A 16,295-nucleotide genomic window follows, 5' to 3' on the forward strand; every position below is an offset into this window, starting at 1 on the left:
TATTTGGGCACATGAATTGGGCAATAGAAAGCGCCATATTGATTAAATTACTTAAATGTACAAGGAAGGTAACAAAAAAGTGTTAGAGCAGTGTTCCCCAAGCCAGTCCTCGTGGATCACCAACAGTCCAGGATTTATGTATTTCCCTGTTTTATCCCAATGGAGATACTGACAAAACCTGAACTGTTGGTGCTCAATGAGGACTGGTTTGGGGAACACTATGTTAGAGGATCACAAAATAGATAAGGAGGCTATCAGAGATAAAAGAGCTCAGGGATTACAATAGTGACAATAGATCACAATAGTGGAGAAGTGTGACTACAAGAGAGACATTTGAAGACTCAAGAGGGTCACATGTGATCACAAGAGGAACACACAAGATGAAGACAATGAACCTCATCTCCTATTTCTACAATTTCCCCAAATTATCTTTCCCTTTTTTAGCATGTTCATCTTTGGAACACCAAATCCCTCTGTTCTGAGTTATTTACTAATTGTTCAGATGTTCCGTCAAACCTGAAAATAATCAGTGCAATGCAAATTGCTAAAGCATGTTAACACGTATAAGCATGCTACAGAACACGCAAGAGCTTCTAGAATGATTTGTGCAAATCCAACTTATTTTAATGGGCATGGGCTTAAGCCCCAAAATAATTTGGTGACCCTCTTCCTAAAATTCCACCACTGGCCTCTCTGACCAGCCCCTTTCTGATTGCATATAAAAGGTATATTTACTTACCTTTTTTCCCTTGCCGGTCTTGACTGCGGCTGGCCTCTCATCTCTGACTGAGATAATCAATTTTGATGATCTCATTCAAAACATTGGGATGCTATTAAGCATGCACGACAAAACACCACTGCGCCAATCGGCATATCCTTAACAAAATTTAATGACAATGCATACAATAGACACACTGCATCCACTACACACAGACACTTTATCGACTCCACAAATACACACTCTGCACCCACTACGCACACAGCAAAATGTCTTGGGCCATCACTGGGTAAAATACAATTTTTTTGGCTGTGCGCACACATTTTGTACTGACAAACCAATTATTCCAAACCAAACTTTATCAGCTTCCTGTCTTCTTCCCTAACCAGTTATTCAAGCATGAACATTCCCACCACTCTTTTGATCATTCATAGTTTCCAGATATATTTGCACTTATGTGCATTTTAAAGTTTACACTGGGTGGGAGTACCAAGCTCCTGGACTACAAACATGCTGCTGGATGTTGTAGTTTAACAGATCAGTAGGACATTAGATATGAATGCATTGAACACTTATTTTCAAGCTTTTAGGTCAGTGCTATACTTACAGAAGGTAGTAGGCTAGACTGGGAAATTGCCCTTGTTGCAGCGTTTCTATTCCAACACCAATTAGCACTGTAAGGTGGAAGAAAATGGAACAATGTGAAATGTACCAATGCTCATTTAGTTATCAATGATGATCACATGAAAATGGTGACTTTCTCTGTATTTTTATTTTCCTCCTTTATTTCAGTTACACTAATGAAGATATAAGATATTGCTTGTGGATGGCAAATGTCTTTTTCAGTTAGGTTTACAATTCATCAATGCATTGTGCCGGCAGTCGCATGGATTCATAGCTACGCTGGTGCAAAGATACTGTCGACCTCTTCCAAGATGTCTGCCACATGGAATGCATCAAATATAACGCTTGCACATTTTGCTCATTAACAAAGGAGCATGTGCAATCCCACAATGCCTAGCGTGCACAAGCCAGCATCCATTGCACAAAACAAAATGGTGTGATGTGATGTGTGCACTGATAACAGGAGATGCTCTGGTACAGACTGAATAATCACTATACTGACATTGATTAATCGGTTGCAAGCATTTCAATAAGATCAATTTAATTTCTTATAAAACACAGTGTTCTGTTAGTCAGGAAGAGAGAGGAAGTTTGAGAAACAAAAATACATAAGTTTGTGTTAAACAGGCGCTGAGTTTAATAATGAGGTGTGGAGTCTGATCCTGGATCCTCTAACTTTTGTTGCCATGCTTGATTCATTGACTGTGTGCGGGCCATTTAATAAAATAAGTGGGAGGATTCTTATGTAATGTAAGGGAGTGGGGACCAAGTGACCAGCTTTCCCCAACAATTGGTGGTGGATGCAGTCTAAATTACAATATTCAAGGAGTGAACCTAGTGTCCCACCACAGCCCCACCCATGGACAGCAGTTGGAGCTCTACTAACAATGGGGGCAGGATATACTATTGGCCTTTTTATGGCTGAAGAAAAGAAAATAGAAAAAAAGAAGACATTTAATGGGTAATTATATATATTTTTTTATTTTTAGAGGTATTAGTCTTATTGCCTTAACTATTATTAGGGTGAGGGGAGTAGGTAAGGTCACTTTATTGGGGGTGTGGCTGGGAGATTGGCGACCCATAGTCACCGTACATAAAAAGTTGACATGCAATTATTTGGGCAGGTTGACAATAGCATGTCTACACCCTATTATTTAGTTAGAGACTTGGTCTACCTACTTGAATATTATAATTAGGGCCTTCACCCACCGCCAATGGGTGAGCACCAGTGAGGACACTAGGATTCTCCACTCCTTATATTATAATAGCTGACTAATCCCCTCCATGCTTGTTATGGATCAGGGAGGGGGTACAAAAGGTGTCCTCCCTGTTTATTTTAGTACATACCCTCCACTCGCTGGCCACGGGGCCATTGCAGGGGGTGGACAGTGAACAGGCCAAGAGATCAATGCCCCCCAGCTATTAAACAGGCCCCATGGTGCCATTCTAGCAGTTATTTTTTAGTTTAGTAAACAGGCCAATTCAGCAGGTGGGTACAGGGAGGTGATTTTGAAGCATCTGGTTCTATTTAACACTCAGTAATTAAAACCATTGTAACTCACAAATTAATTCTGAACTTTTCATCTTAGTTTCCTCCCTGTTTCCCTTGCTTCCATAGCCCAGCTCTCCCCCCCATATTCTTTTTTTATATATTCTTTATTTTTATTGTGCAAAGGGAGGTACAAACATATCTGCAATGCCACAATAACAGTTACAGACCTTTCAAAGCTGACAATCTGTGACATAAGAGTAAAACTGCACATTTTTTAATAGTTAGAATATCGCTGAGTAAGTCAGAAGATTAGTAAATACGTTTAACTATAGCAAGAGATGAGATTGGCAAGAAGTAAATTGACATGACGTGCGTAGTAGCTTCAAGAGTTATAATAAGTAGGAGACAGGAGTCTAACACGCTTGCTTTAGTAGCCTAATACCCTACAGCATCTTATACATTTGCCTATCGCTTAGTGGGTCTGAGCAGGCTGCTCTTGGGCTGGAACCGCAGCGAGACAACAATTTTAAAACAGTGCTAAAGCATTGACATTACGGGTTAATACATTCTACTCACAGGTCTGGATCTTTTTAAAACATGCTGGCTAACATAACTGAAAAAAACGTAATATCTGCTTGTTAGGAGTACTGAAACTAGACAAATAAGCACCGCGCAGCGTATAGACTTAGGAGTTACATATTATGAGAACCACTGGGTCGCAATCGGCTGTACGGGCACCTTACCACTTGTATATAGCGCGTAGTACATTAGTGAGAGGACAAGATATTGTATGTGTCAGTAGGTATTAGAGAATGGTTGGGGAAGTAGCTCACTATATTAGCTGTTATGTGGAGTACCAGTGATGCCATTAGGCACTACACGGAAGAGAAAGGTGCTAGTATGGCATACAAATAAAACAAGAGCTTGTTTCTCATCATGGGTCTGAAATGTCTGGAGTGCTGAAATAGCTGGCATCAGTGGTACCCAGTAGTCAACCAACCCCACATATGGGCCACAGCAGGAAGGTAGTCTCTGTATCAGTAACTGATCTGCTTCGCACCCTGACACCCCGATGAGGATGTAGCTTGGCTTTATGCAGGAGTACAGAGTCCGGTCCGCAGTGCCACAACTTAACACCTCCTCCAGCTCGGGTCTTGATGGGCTCAGGTGCCCCACGTCCAAGCTTTTCACCCTTCCCGGTGGGTAAACTATAGACCTGCGGGGCTCCAGAGCGCGACGATCCCTGTGGGTAGGTGGTCGGTGAGGTAGGCATTGATCCGCATGGATCCTCTGTCCAGATGTAGGCTTGTGTACCGCAGTGATTGGCAGGGTCGGTGGTATGGTGGCCGCGGCTTTGGCGAGCTGCCTGTTGTTGATCCTTTGCCAGAATGCTTGGCAGATCACGTTAAATTTGGCATTGAAGATTTCCCTCCATGACTGGCCTGCTGGGCTGTTTTGGATGTGGGGCTGCTGCTGCTGTGCGGCTGCCATTTTGGTCCCACCACGCAGTCTTATACTCAGTTAAGGGCAGTGCCCGTGTTGCAAGCATTGCAAGCAGGTAAGTGCTCCCTGTGAGGACCAGGATGACCCCCACCAGTCCGGGGGGGGGGGGGGGGGGTAGTGGGGCCCCAGAGCCCAGGGGTTGCAATGACATGCGCACTACAAGGCGGGAGATCGTCCTCCGCCTCTCTCCACCTTCAGGCTGTCAGTCTCGCTAGGCCGCAGTGCCGGACAAGGTCTTCTTCAAACAGATTAATTTTGTTGAAGCTGGAATTGAACCACCAGTGGTAGTATTGGTTTGCTATGAGTCTCTAACTTAGTTTTTACAGGATTAAAGCCTCATATTCTGAGATATGGCTCGAATTTTGCAGGAGCTAGTTGAAGACACGTCCGGCCATCTTGGACGTCAGACCCCGCCCCCCCCCTCTCCCTATTCTAACATTTTAAAGCTCTGTTTGTGCTATATAAATCCAAATACAAATACTTATTATTATTTTTATTATTGGTATTTATATAGCGCCAACTAATTCCGCAGCGCTTTATAATAATACTAAAGGGGGGTAAATTTACAATTAATAATTCATGATTATAATATTTGGATGTCTTAAAGACCTCTTAAAGTCAATAGTTTCTTTGTGATCTACTGGGACATTATTTGCGCAATGAATATTTTGATTTCTATTTAAATGTGTAGATTCAGCGAAACATTTAATATTTACAGTAAACGCTTATAGCCCCCTTGGGCCCCCCTATTATTACTATCTGCACTTATATAGGGCCAACTTATTCCATAGCGATAAACAATATTATAAAGGAAGAGATTTATAAGTAAATGAGACAATAACAAAATGTTACAGGAACAATAGGTTAATGAGGACCCTGCTCAAACAAGCTTATAGTGTTGGCTAAAGATGTGTTTACTTTGTGTCATAACTGGTCTTGTATATATTAGTTTGATTAATACCTATAAAAAAGCATAGTATAGCCATTTATCTACAAGTAACATGTACTAGATATTTAACCAATGCTCAATAATACCCTTACCCACCAGGTCTTACAGGGATATTTGCAGCATGTTACAGAATTGTTTCATGGCCATGTAGTATTACTTGTCACCAGCGGATGGCAGCATAAGTCCATATAGTGTAGCTTTCTCCAAGAAACAAGGTATTGTTTTAAGGGTATATAAAAACACCATCGCTAAGACACCAACCTAGGACCCTAGATAAGGAAATAACCTTACTTCCAGCCATTAAATCCACATGTGACTTTATTGACAACTAGTATTACTGGAATTTAAGGAGGTGAGGGATTTTATGACGTGAGGGCATGTAAGTGCTGAAATGCTTTGAAGACAAATGAATGGCTAATGCAGAGATTAAAGTGGAATTATACCTAAACAAGCAGTCAAAAAACACATGGCAATCCCTTTGTAATAGCAAAGGTTGCAAAGATCGACTGCAGCTTTATAACCCTTTAAATGCCAAACTGCCCAGAATGCTTAACCATATTTTATCAGTGGAAGATATATCTTGTATAAATATAATAATAATAATAATAATAATAATAATAATAATAAAATATATTTTTGGAACAAACATGGTTAATTATTTCTTGGGTCCAAATATGTAGAAACTTGATACACATATATATGACTGTATGCAAGGCTATATTAAAGATGCCACAGGGCCTATACTATCCAAAGGGCTCCAAGTCTCTTAATCCGGTCTTGCGTGTATTTGATAGCAATGTTTTTAACCCTATGAATTAGACAGATGTGCTCATGCAGTTGTAGCGGTCAGGCAGATGGCCTCTGAATGAGAGGTAGCCAACAGGATTTATAGAACCAGAACTACCTGTCGGGTACCCCTGCTCTTTTACTTTTCCTAACACCAGGGATATCACGGAATCTAGAGGGGGCCTTATTCAGTAAACACTGAATTGCAGTGACCTGTAAACCAAATTGCAAAATGTAGACAACAAGAGCCGAGTTGGAAATATTGTCCAAATCCCTTGTTTTCATACCTTGATCATTGTTTTGATAATTTTAGCCTAAATTTTGCATTACAATTTTAATCCATTACAATTTGGTATTCAGCGAGTAAACCCCAATGACTACATGCAGACATTATATGACATGGCCGGGCAGAAGTGTAAAGTAGAAAAGTAATTTCAATAATATGCAACATGCAGCAGCATTCTAATCAGTGACAAAAACATAAGTACATAAACAGTGTACATTTACATCACGCGATAACAATAACGACTTATAAATGCTTCTTAACCCATTCACTGCTGGGAAAAATTACCCAGCGACATAACTCACATTGTGAGCTGGGCAGTAGGCTAAAGTTTGAAGCAGCGTTCAAACTTTCTACCACTTTCTGAAACAGTGTAATATGATAACCCTGAGCAGTAAAATAGGGATATAATTTGGGAAGCGGAGAATGAAAACAACCGCACATTAAACAAAAGTGGGAGAGAAGTTTTTGGGGAAGGGTATGTAATGTCTGGCGGGGGGGCAGTAGACCACCAAGTGAAAAATCCCAGCGGCTGTCAGGCCTCAGTGGACTTCACTGACATGCTCTGAGTGAGAAAGCAATGGAGAGAATAATATTCCAAGTTTGTGTCAGCTCCCATTAATGTCTTTCTTCCCACAAACATCTCGTACACACTGCATACGTATATTTTAATGCTATTGAGTGGAATATTTTGTTATTCTGATTTAGTTGTGAACTCCGACCCTCTTTGCTAACTTTCCCTCAAATCCTCTATTTTCAAGACTATTGGTCATTTCTCTATTTACCATGTTTTTCTTAATATACCTTCTTTGGAAGTATCACATTCAATATTTAATAGAATTGGGCTGGGACAGTTTCCAACCTGAGGAGACTCACCTCATGTAATGAAAAACCCATATATGAGAGCAGGTATTTGGGAGATATGTGACCTAAATTTAACTCCAGAGCCGAGAGTTGTCCAGTAAAATATAGGTACGTAACTCCACTTCAGAGGAAAGACTAGTGAGCTACAGCCTACAGAGCATGTGATGAATTTGCCCATAGTTTGCAGTAGAGTGTCATGGAACCGCTGAGATCTAACTAACTAGTTTAAGTTCAGAAATGAATGGATGGATATGTGTCCGTATTTCGTAATGCTTCATCTGGTAATATTTTCATTTAGATGGTTATTGACTAAATTTAACCTAAAACACATTTGCACTTTAAGTAGTTTGCTGTCCCAAGAATTAGGGACATTTGGCAAATTCCAAGCTTTTCTGGATTTAGCCTTCAAGTCAATCTCTAAACTCTGGGAAAATGTGACAGGACTTGACCTTTGCAATGTTCTTTCTGTGTTTACAGGAAACCAATGTTGGAGAAAACCTAAAGAGATTGCTTCACTATTCATAAGTCAGATCTAGGGCCAACTAAATTTGCATCTCTCAATGATGAGGACCAAAGAGGAACTGCAATTTGGGGTTGCTGTGGCTCACATTCAGAGGTATCCTACGTTGCCCTTGGCTCTAAACTGCCCGTGGGGATGGCATATGCAAGTCTGATTTACAAATGATATAAATTCTGTCTGCAGTGGCATACATGAGCTAAATTATGTCTAAGACCTAAATGGGAGCTAACTGTCGTGCAAGCTAGTACGTTATCTGTTTAATATATATTGTTACACACACAAAATACAATAATTCATAGAGCAGGATGGAATCTATGATTTATAAGAAAATTAAAATGTGATTTCTGGTCAATTTCGTTATTGTTTTAATTTGAGCATGTTGGATTCAATCCTTTAATTGAACTAAAATTGTCATTAAATTGACTTGCAGTTTTAGTGTTTTGCTTTTTAGATGGCTCTATGGTAAGGATCTGGAGCAGGGTCCCTTTCTACAACATCACACAGTGATGGCACAGTGACAGATGTGCTGTCATAAATGAAATCTATGAGACCACTAACCCCATCTTCCCTGCTTCTAAATAAGAGTGAATAACTGTTAGTGATCCCCAGTCTTGACAAGTCCTAGTTCCTAGTTACTGGGCAAATGCATTAATTCATGAAATTCATAGTATTCCCGTGTGGAGCAGAGGACATCCAGACAGGTGTCTCAGAAAAAGAAGAGTGTAATTACAATGTTCTAAAGTGCGTGATTTGTGCTCTACCAAGAGACCAGGAGGAACAAGTAAGTGGGGTGGAAGGAGGGGGGGGGGGGGAGGGGGGGAGACTCAACCAGACTCCCACCAGCCTCAACAAGTAACCAGATCTGGACCCCAAGGACTCCTGCATACAAAAGTTATGGAAGCAGGGGGTGGCTATAATATGTAAATTATGGTTTGTGTCTGTTTTTTCCAATGTGTGTATCTGTGTGGTTGTCAGTATGTATGTGTATATGTGTCAAAATGTGTGTATCTGTGTGTGGGTCAGTGAGTATGAGTATCTATGCCAGAATGTGTGTGTACTTCTGCGTGTCAATGTGCATGTATGTCTGTGTCAAAATGTGTGGGATTGTGTGTGTGCCAATGTATCTGTGTGTGTGTCAGTGTGTATGTAAATCTCTGTCACAATGCTTGTGTATCTGTGTATGGGTCAATGTGTATGTGTATCACTATCAGAATGTGTGGCAGTGCATGTGTATATGTCCATACAGCCCAGCATTAAACCACCAACTCTATATACAAACGCACCTCTGCTTTCAAACGCCAACATTACATACAAACATAGTGATAGCCTAATTTTAACTACAACAGAGCAAGTCTGTTAATCAGCAAGTACTAACCTATCTGTGCAAGTGCTAACCTGTATGTGTATATGTTCATACATCCCGGCCTTAAAGCGTCAACACTACACACCAAATCAACTCTGCATTCAAACAACATACACACCACTAAATTAAAACACCAATAGTACAAAGAGATATACAACTACATTTATACATAATCTATACAAAACATGTTGACATTCACATGCACAAACAATGCTCACAAATACAGCCATGCAAGGTCGGACAAATGGTATACCCCAAGCTAACAAAGTATTGTGGAAGTTGTACAACAGTTAAGGATCTCTCTTTTTGCCAGCCTTTCACTAGTGGGGAGAAGGCCCAAAACAAACCTGGACCAGGGTCACTTTACAAGGCCTGTCGCTATGCTTAAAAGTATTAATTGTCAGTAAACCTCTCTGTCATGGATTACATTTTAATAGTGTTTTGTTGGGTTCTTAATGATATGAAGTTCTAGGTTTTGAATATCTGCTATAAGAAATACTGTATTTTACTGTGGGGAATATATTTTGTCTAATTTCCCATTAAAGACTGATTGTTTCAATCATACAAGTGTCACATATTCATCCGCATATAAAAATGTGATTATTGACATGTACTGTCCTGATAGGAAAAGTTGTACCGAGCAGCAATCAAATCCACAGGAGGGTTTGTGCTGAGCAGCAATTATGCAAATGAAAACCTGGTAACTGCCTTTGAGGTCAGAGGCCGATTACAGCCTATGAGATCCAAAGGAGGGGTATTTAGGCCCATTTCTCATCCTGCTCAGTGCCCTGTTGTGGTTTACCTTGTGGTTGTCCGAGAGCGCGTTCCTGATTCAAGTTTCTTCTGGTTTTTGACTTTGGCTTTGATTTTGACTTCCCTGTATTCTGGTATCCCTGACTTCTGGCTTTCCCTTATCGTTGTGTCTCTTTCTGTATCCCCTGACCTCGGCAAGTGTCCTGACTATTATTTGGTACGTTAGTCTGGCCATTATAAGGCCCGGTAATACGTTACCTATTAGCCATCTGTGTGACACAATTCTATGTGCTGGATCAACTAGTAATCCTGACAACAAGCAAGAGGAAGAATTGGTTTCAAACATTGGCTCCATTTCATAGTGCAAACTAATAGGGTATAACACTTCGCAAAATGCAGTATATGTCTATTATATTTTACTTTAGCACTGACATATACACAAAACATTTAGGAAGCTCTTTATTTTACCGATGCCTACAGTTTCCTGTACTACAGATATTCTTCGATTTCCTAAATTAATGTCATTATATTAATTTAATTATTTTTTGTCATTTACATATAATTGTCTGTGTTAAACAAAATATTATAATATCTATCTGTGGCATTCCCTTACTCCGTTCTGTCATCAATTCCTAATGTATGTTTTCACGATTCAATTCCTAAATATAGTCACATAGATTTCTGCTCGAAATGAGGTCAGAGTTTATATAGTAGATATTTCACACCCGAGTGCTTAGTCAAATTTCTTTCATCACTCTGATTAGCATGACTGAAGATCTAAATATAAGCCAATTAGGTATTGCATGATGAAATATAAACTATATCAGATGATAGCACTTTGCAGCACAAACTTTATTTAATATTAAGGAGATATTGTTTTGTCCGGCAGGTGTTAGAACGTTTATTGCTTGGAATATATTTGAACTATTGGTAATGCTATATGTGATAGACATGTGTCCCACTAGGAACACATTACAAACTAATTAAAAGTCCATTATTCTATGTTGAACAGCTTTAAGCAGGCCTGTCTGGCAGTCAAATATTGCCAGCTGGCTTTCAATCTAGTCAGTCGTCCAAGTCAGGAGATCAGAAGGATACAACCCTAAATCACTGACTTATATAAGTTAATGACAAGTTAGTAGTACTTGTTAAATAATAAACTTGCTATGCTTGTAGTTACAATCTGGATAGTTCCATGTAGGACCCCCAGCCCTCCCCGATCTGGGCATTGTAATCCAGATGCAATAGGCTGCTTTGTGAGTTACTGCTTCTTTAGGCTCTAACCTAGTCTCCACTACTTGAAAAAAAAAATATTGAAAACTTACTTATTTAGTAAATCATATTAATTACACTGTTAACAGCCTTCCTTCACCACACCTTGAAAACCCACGTTGCTTCCTTTCCTGCAACATTGTTATCCTAAAAATGCAAGACTTCGTTATAAGCTATTCTAGCAATCTACTTTTCCTGGTTGTTTTGGCAACATTCCAAATCCTCTACTTTGAAAATATGAGAATTGCCAATGCGATCAGAATTCCCTCATTTCTGCTGGATTTGGTCCACCCTGTTAGACCCTGCTAGTAGCACAGGATTCCAAATATTTAATATTTAGCCATGTCTATATATTGGAGAAAAACAGGTGTTTGTGTATGTAGTAGTATGCATCTTTGTGTATGAATGTGTATTTGTGCATTTGTTGTGGAGTATATGTGTGTTTTTGTTTGTTTGGGAATGAAGCATGTATGTATCTATATGTGTTTGTCTGGGAGTATGTATTTGTGTCGGTGTGTCACCTCTCTCGTTTGTAACTAGCCCACCTTTGCTAACTCCCCAAATGTTAAGGTCTAGCAGGATGTGTGAGGCTTCTCCATGGCGTTTCACTTCATACAAGGTAGCTTTCAGGAGCCAGAATATTTATAGACTAATCTATAGTGACCTGTATATTTTTAGGGATCAGAATTATTCTGACCAGGCTCCCTAAGTTTTGATTACATACTAGGTTACAATTAAGGATAAACAAATTTAAAGGAATTCTATAGAGTTAGGAAAACAAAGTATCTCTCTTGGAGCTCATGCACTCACAGAGACTGACCCATACAAACCCAGACTGACCCATACAAACCCACAGACTGACCCATACACACAGGGCCGGCGCGTCCATAAGGTGGCACAGGCGGCCGCCTTAGGGCGCACCGGCCCGGGGGCGCAAAAGTCCGGGTGACCGGCAGGAGGGAAGCGCACAGCTCCCCTCTCCTGCCGGTCACTTCTTGTAGCGTGGCCGAGCGCCAAATGCAGCGCCGCGGACTGTGTGGAGGGGGCGGGGATATGACACGTCATATCCCTGCTCCCTCTGTAGCACACAGCGCGGCTGGCGCCCAGCAGGGGCGGAGCTGCCGCCGGCCACCTTCTCGCCAGCATGGGAGGAAGTCCTCCCAAGAAGACTCGAGCAGCAAGAGCAAGAGAAGGCAGAGAGGAGGGGGGCTGGGCAGGACCAGCTCCTCCAACTCCCAACTACCTCAGGCAGCACTTTGGATCCCAGGTAAGCCACCCTCCTGAACGTGTCTGTCAGTGTGTGTGTATATGTCTGTCTGTGTGTGTATATGTCTGTCTGTCAGTGTGTCTGTGTGTGTGTGTATATGTATGTATGTCTGTGTGTGTGTATATGTATGTCTGTCTGTGTGTGTGTATATGTCTGTCTGTCTGTCAGTGTGTGTATATGTATGTCTGTCTGTGTGTCAGTGTGTGTATATGTCTGTCTGTCAGTGTGTCTCTGTGTGTATATGTCTGTCTGTCAGTGTGTGTATATGTCTGTCTGTCAGTGTGTCTCTGTGTGTATATGTCTGTCAGTGTGTATATGTAAGTGTGTCTGTCTGTCAGTGTGTATATGTCTGTCTGTCAGTGTGTGTATGTGTCTGTCTGTCAGTGTGTCTGTGTGTGTATATGTCTGTCTGTCAGTGTGTCTGTGTGTATATGTCTGTCTGTCAGTGTGTGTGTTTGTCTGTTAGTGTGTGTTTGTGTATGTCTATCATTGTGTATGTGTTTATCTGTGTGTGTGTTTGTGTGTATCTGTGCGTCTGTCTATCTGAATGTGCATCAGTTTGTGTATATGTGTATCTGAATGTGTGTCAGTATGTGTATCTTTGTGTATGTGTATCACAGTGTGTGCGTGTGTGTCAGTGTATGTGTATATGTGCATATATCTCAGCATTCAAACACCAACACTACACACAAATAAACACCTGCATGCAAACGTCAACACAACATACAAACAAACCCCTGCATTCAAATGTGAACACTACATACAAACACACCTCTGTATAAGACACCAAAATTATATATAAACACACCTGCGTTCAAAAATCAACACTACACATAAATGCATGCTTGCATTCAAACGCAAACACAACATACAAACACACCCCTACAATCATACAAACATACTCCATACAAACACATGCTTACAGTCAAACACACAAATACTGCTCCGTGCTAAATACAATCCTGCAAGCATGGGGAATCGGTAGAGCCCCAGCTTTCAAAGCATTGTTGAAGTTGCACGACAGATGGGGATCTATCTTTTAGCCATCCTGTGTACATACACAGACCGTCATACAGAGATATACAGTCTGTATGTCTCTGTATGGCTGTCTGTGTATGTATTCAAAAGGAATAAACGCAGGCAACACTCCAATAGTAAGGATGGTATATTTATTGATAGGTGAACCACCCCATAGAAAGTGCAACGTTTTGGCTGAGCAGATCCTTATTGCATGAGCTGAAACGTCACACTTTCTATGGGGTGGTTCACCTACCAGTAAATATACCATCCTTACTATTGGAGTGTTGCCTGCGTTTATTCCTTTTGAAGACTTTACTGGTGGATCCAGCGACGTCCGCCTGACACGGAGCATCCACCACTGTGGATGGCCGGAGCATTTACACGGTATCAGTGTGCAGGGTTCTTTGTTTGTCTGTGTATGTATGTCTCTGTATCATTGTGTATGTATGTCTCTATATGCCTATCTCTATGTTTCTTTATGTATGTGTCTGTATTTCTTTGTGCCTGTGTATGAATGTATGTCTGTGTTTGTACGACAATGTACCTGTATGTGTAGATTGTATGACTGTGTTTGTTTGATTGTGTGCCTTTTATGACTGTGTGTGTCTGTATATCTTTGTGACTGTGTGCCTGAATAATTATGTCTGTGTGCTTGTATGGTTGTGTGTCTGTGTGTTTGTGTATTTGTGCATGTATGTATTTTTGCCTGTATCTATGTCTATGTGGGAGAAAAGAGATAGATAGGGGCTGGGGGGAAGAAAGAGACAGAAAGGGGCTGGCGGGGAAGTAAGAAATACATAAGAGGGGTTGTAGGAGACACACTAAAGGGGGGTGTAAGGCACAAAGGGGCCAAAGGGGTAAGACATTCAAGAGAGTGGATATGCAACACTAATGGGGGTAAGAAATTCAAAAGGGGGCTACGAGACACAGAGGTGAAGATGCATTGTTTATTTATTTTTTTTGGGGGGGGGGGGGGGGGCGTCAAAATGCATCTTCGCCTGTGTAGTCAAAAATCCTAGCACCGGCACTGCATACACACACACTGCTCCCCCATACATACACAGACTGATCTCCCACCCCCCCCCCCACACACACAGACTGCCCCCCCCCCCACACACACACACAGACTGGCATACACAGATTGACCCCCCCCCCACACACACACAGACTGAACCCCCACACACAGACTGACCCACACACAGACTGACCCATACTACACACACACATACTGATTCCACCCTCCCCCACCCCCCCACACACAGATTGAGGTGGGTCAGTCTGTGTGTATGGGTGTGGGAGGGGGGGGTCAGTCTGTGTGTGTGGGGATCAGTCTGTGTGTGTCACACAAATTAACCCTCCCACACACACACACAGACTGATCCCCACACACATGGGAAAAGGATGTGACAATGCTGCTGCAGCTTGTGTAGGGAGATGCAGTGCTCCCGACTTCAATTTCAGTTGGAGGTACATCACTGCATGATGTAGGGGGTGCCATGCCCCCTTTCCCCCTCCCCCAGTGAGCCACTGCCTATGGAGAAAGCAGATTGGAGACAAGGGGAATGGTATGAGTCCTCCAAATATTGGGGATGGTACCTGTTGTGCATTAGTATCTCAATATCGCGTGAGTGCAATTCTATTTAGCGCCATTATATTTTTACTGTATTATACTATACTATGTTAATTTGTATTCTAGAAAACACCTGATTCCATTAATATTTTCTGGTATACTTAGACAAAGTAGTCCTACTTCGTCTCAGTATATCTTTTGACAGGGTTGGAATGTCAGTGAAATTCCAACACAGTCAACATGAGCATTTCATAAAGATGCTATCATTTTTTTTTAAAAAACCTTCTATGTAGGTTTTTACTTAAAGTTTGCAAAGCCAAATTAAATTTAGCCCACCAGATCTCATCTACCTTTGATTTTGGTCAATCTGTTAAAAGTATGAAGCTGATAGTCATTTTAAATGTTAGATCTAATTTCTCTACTAAAGCTTCATTCTGTCAAACAACAAGCACATATTTCCTCCTCCCATACAGTAAGCACATTTTAATTAGAAACTATTTTTCTATTAAAATTGCATATGTTAATATAATTGCAGTTTTGTATTATTCTTTAAACTCATCTATACTCCAAAAAAAAATTCAAATTAAAAATACGTTAATATTGTTAAACCAGAACAATCGTGATAGCAAAGGGGTTAAGAAATACACACATAACTCAATACACAATTTTCCTTATACATTTAGTTTAATAAATTAAATGTTTGCTGTCCATATTCATCACTGCTGTTATATTGTCAGCATGTTGCTAATTTTGCATTATTACAACTGCATTCATTTGTCATAAAACAAATACATAAGTCATATTTTTGGATCCATTCAGAGCAGGGATAGGCAACCTTCGGCTCTGCAGATGTTTTGGACTACACCTCCCATGATGCTTTGCCAGCATTATGTGTGTAAGAGCATTATGGGGGATGTAGTCCACAACATCTGGAGAGCCGAAGGTTGCCTATCCCTGATTCAGGGTAATAAAAATATAACAAAAATAAATAAAAATGAGACAGCGCTAGGTAACTAAAAAGCAGCAACCTATTAAAAGGGGATCCCTCAAACCCTTTAGAGCTAGATAAGTAAAAAATAATAAAAAGGCTGCGCTTACGATAAAAACAGACACAGTGTAAAGTCCAAAGGGAGGAAAAGTCCAACTGGTGTGTCCTTACAGGAGGTCTTTGCTGGTGGTGTCCTCTACCAATGTAGTAGTTCCTCTCATATGAAAGACAGAAGGGAAGAGATGGACAACCAATAGTGTAGTACGCACAATACTGATGTGGATAGAAATAATAATAATAGTTGAGAACTCACATTTACCAGA

At 40.8% G+C, this 16,295-nt stretch overlaps 1 protein-coding gene across 1 annotated transcript in view; it reads right to left on the minus strand.

Annotated features, from left to right (window-relative positions):
* The window catches only part of TMEM72 (transmembrane protein 72), a 64,820-nt gene that overhangs the window by 22,040 nt on the left and 26,485 nt on the right, over positions 1-16,295 (minus strand). The window contains exon 2 of the mRNA XM_063433989.1: positions 1,326-1,392. Within this exon, the coding sequence (XP_063290059.1) occupies positions 1,326-1,392 (67 nt within the window). The remainder of the gene's footprint in view (positions 1-1,325; positions 1,393-16,295) is intronic.

This window comes from Pelobates fuscus, chromosome 10 (genome assembly GCF_036172605.1).
Source record: "Pelobates fuscus isolate aPelFus1 chromosome 10, aPelFus1.pri, whole genome shotgun sequence".
Lineage (NCBI taxonomy): Eukaryota > Metazoa > Chordata > Amphibia > Anura > Pelobatidae > Pelobates > Pelobates fuscus.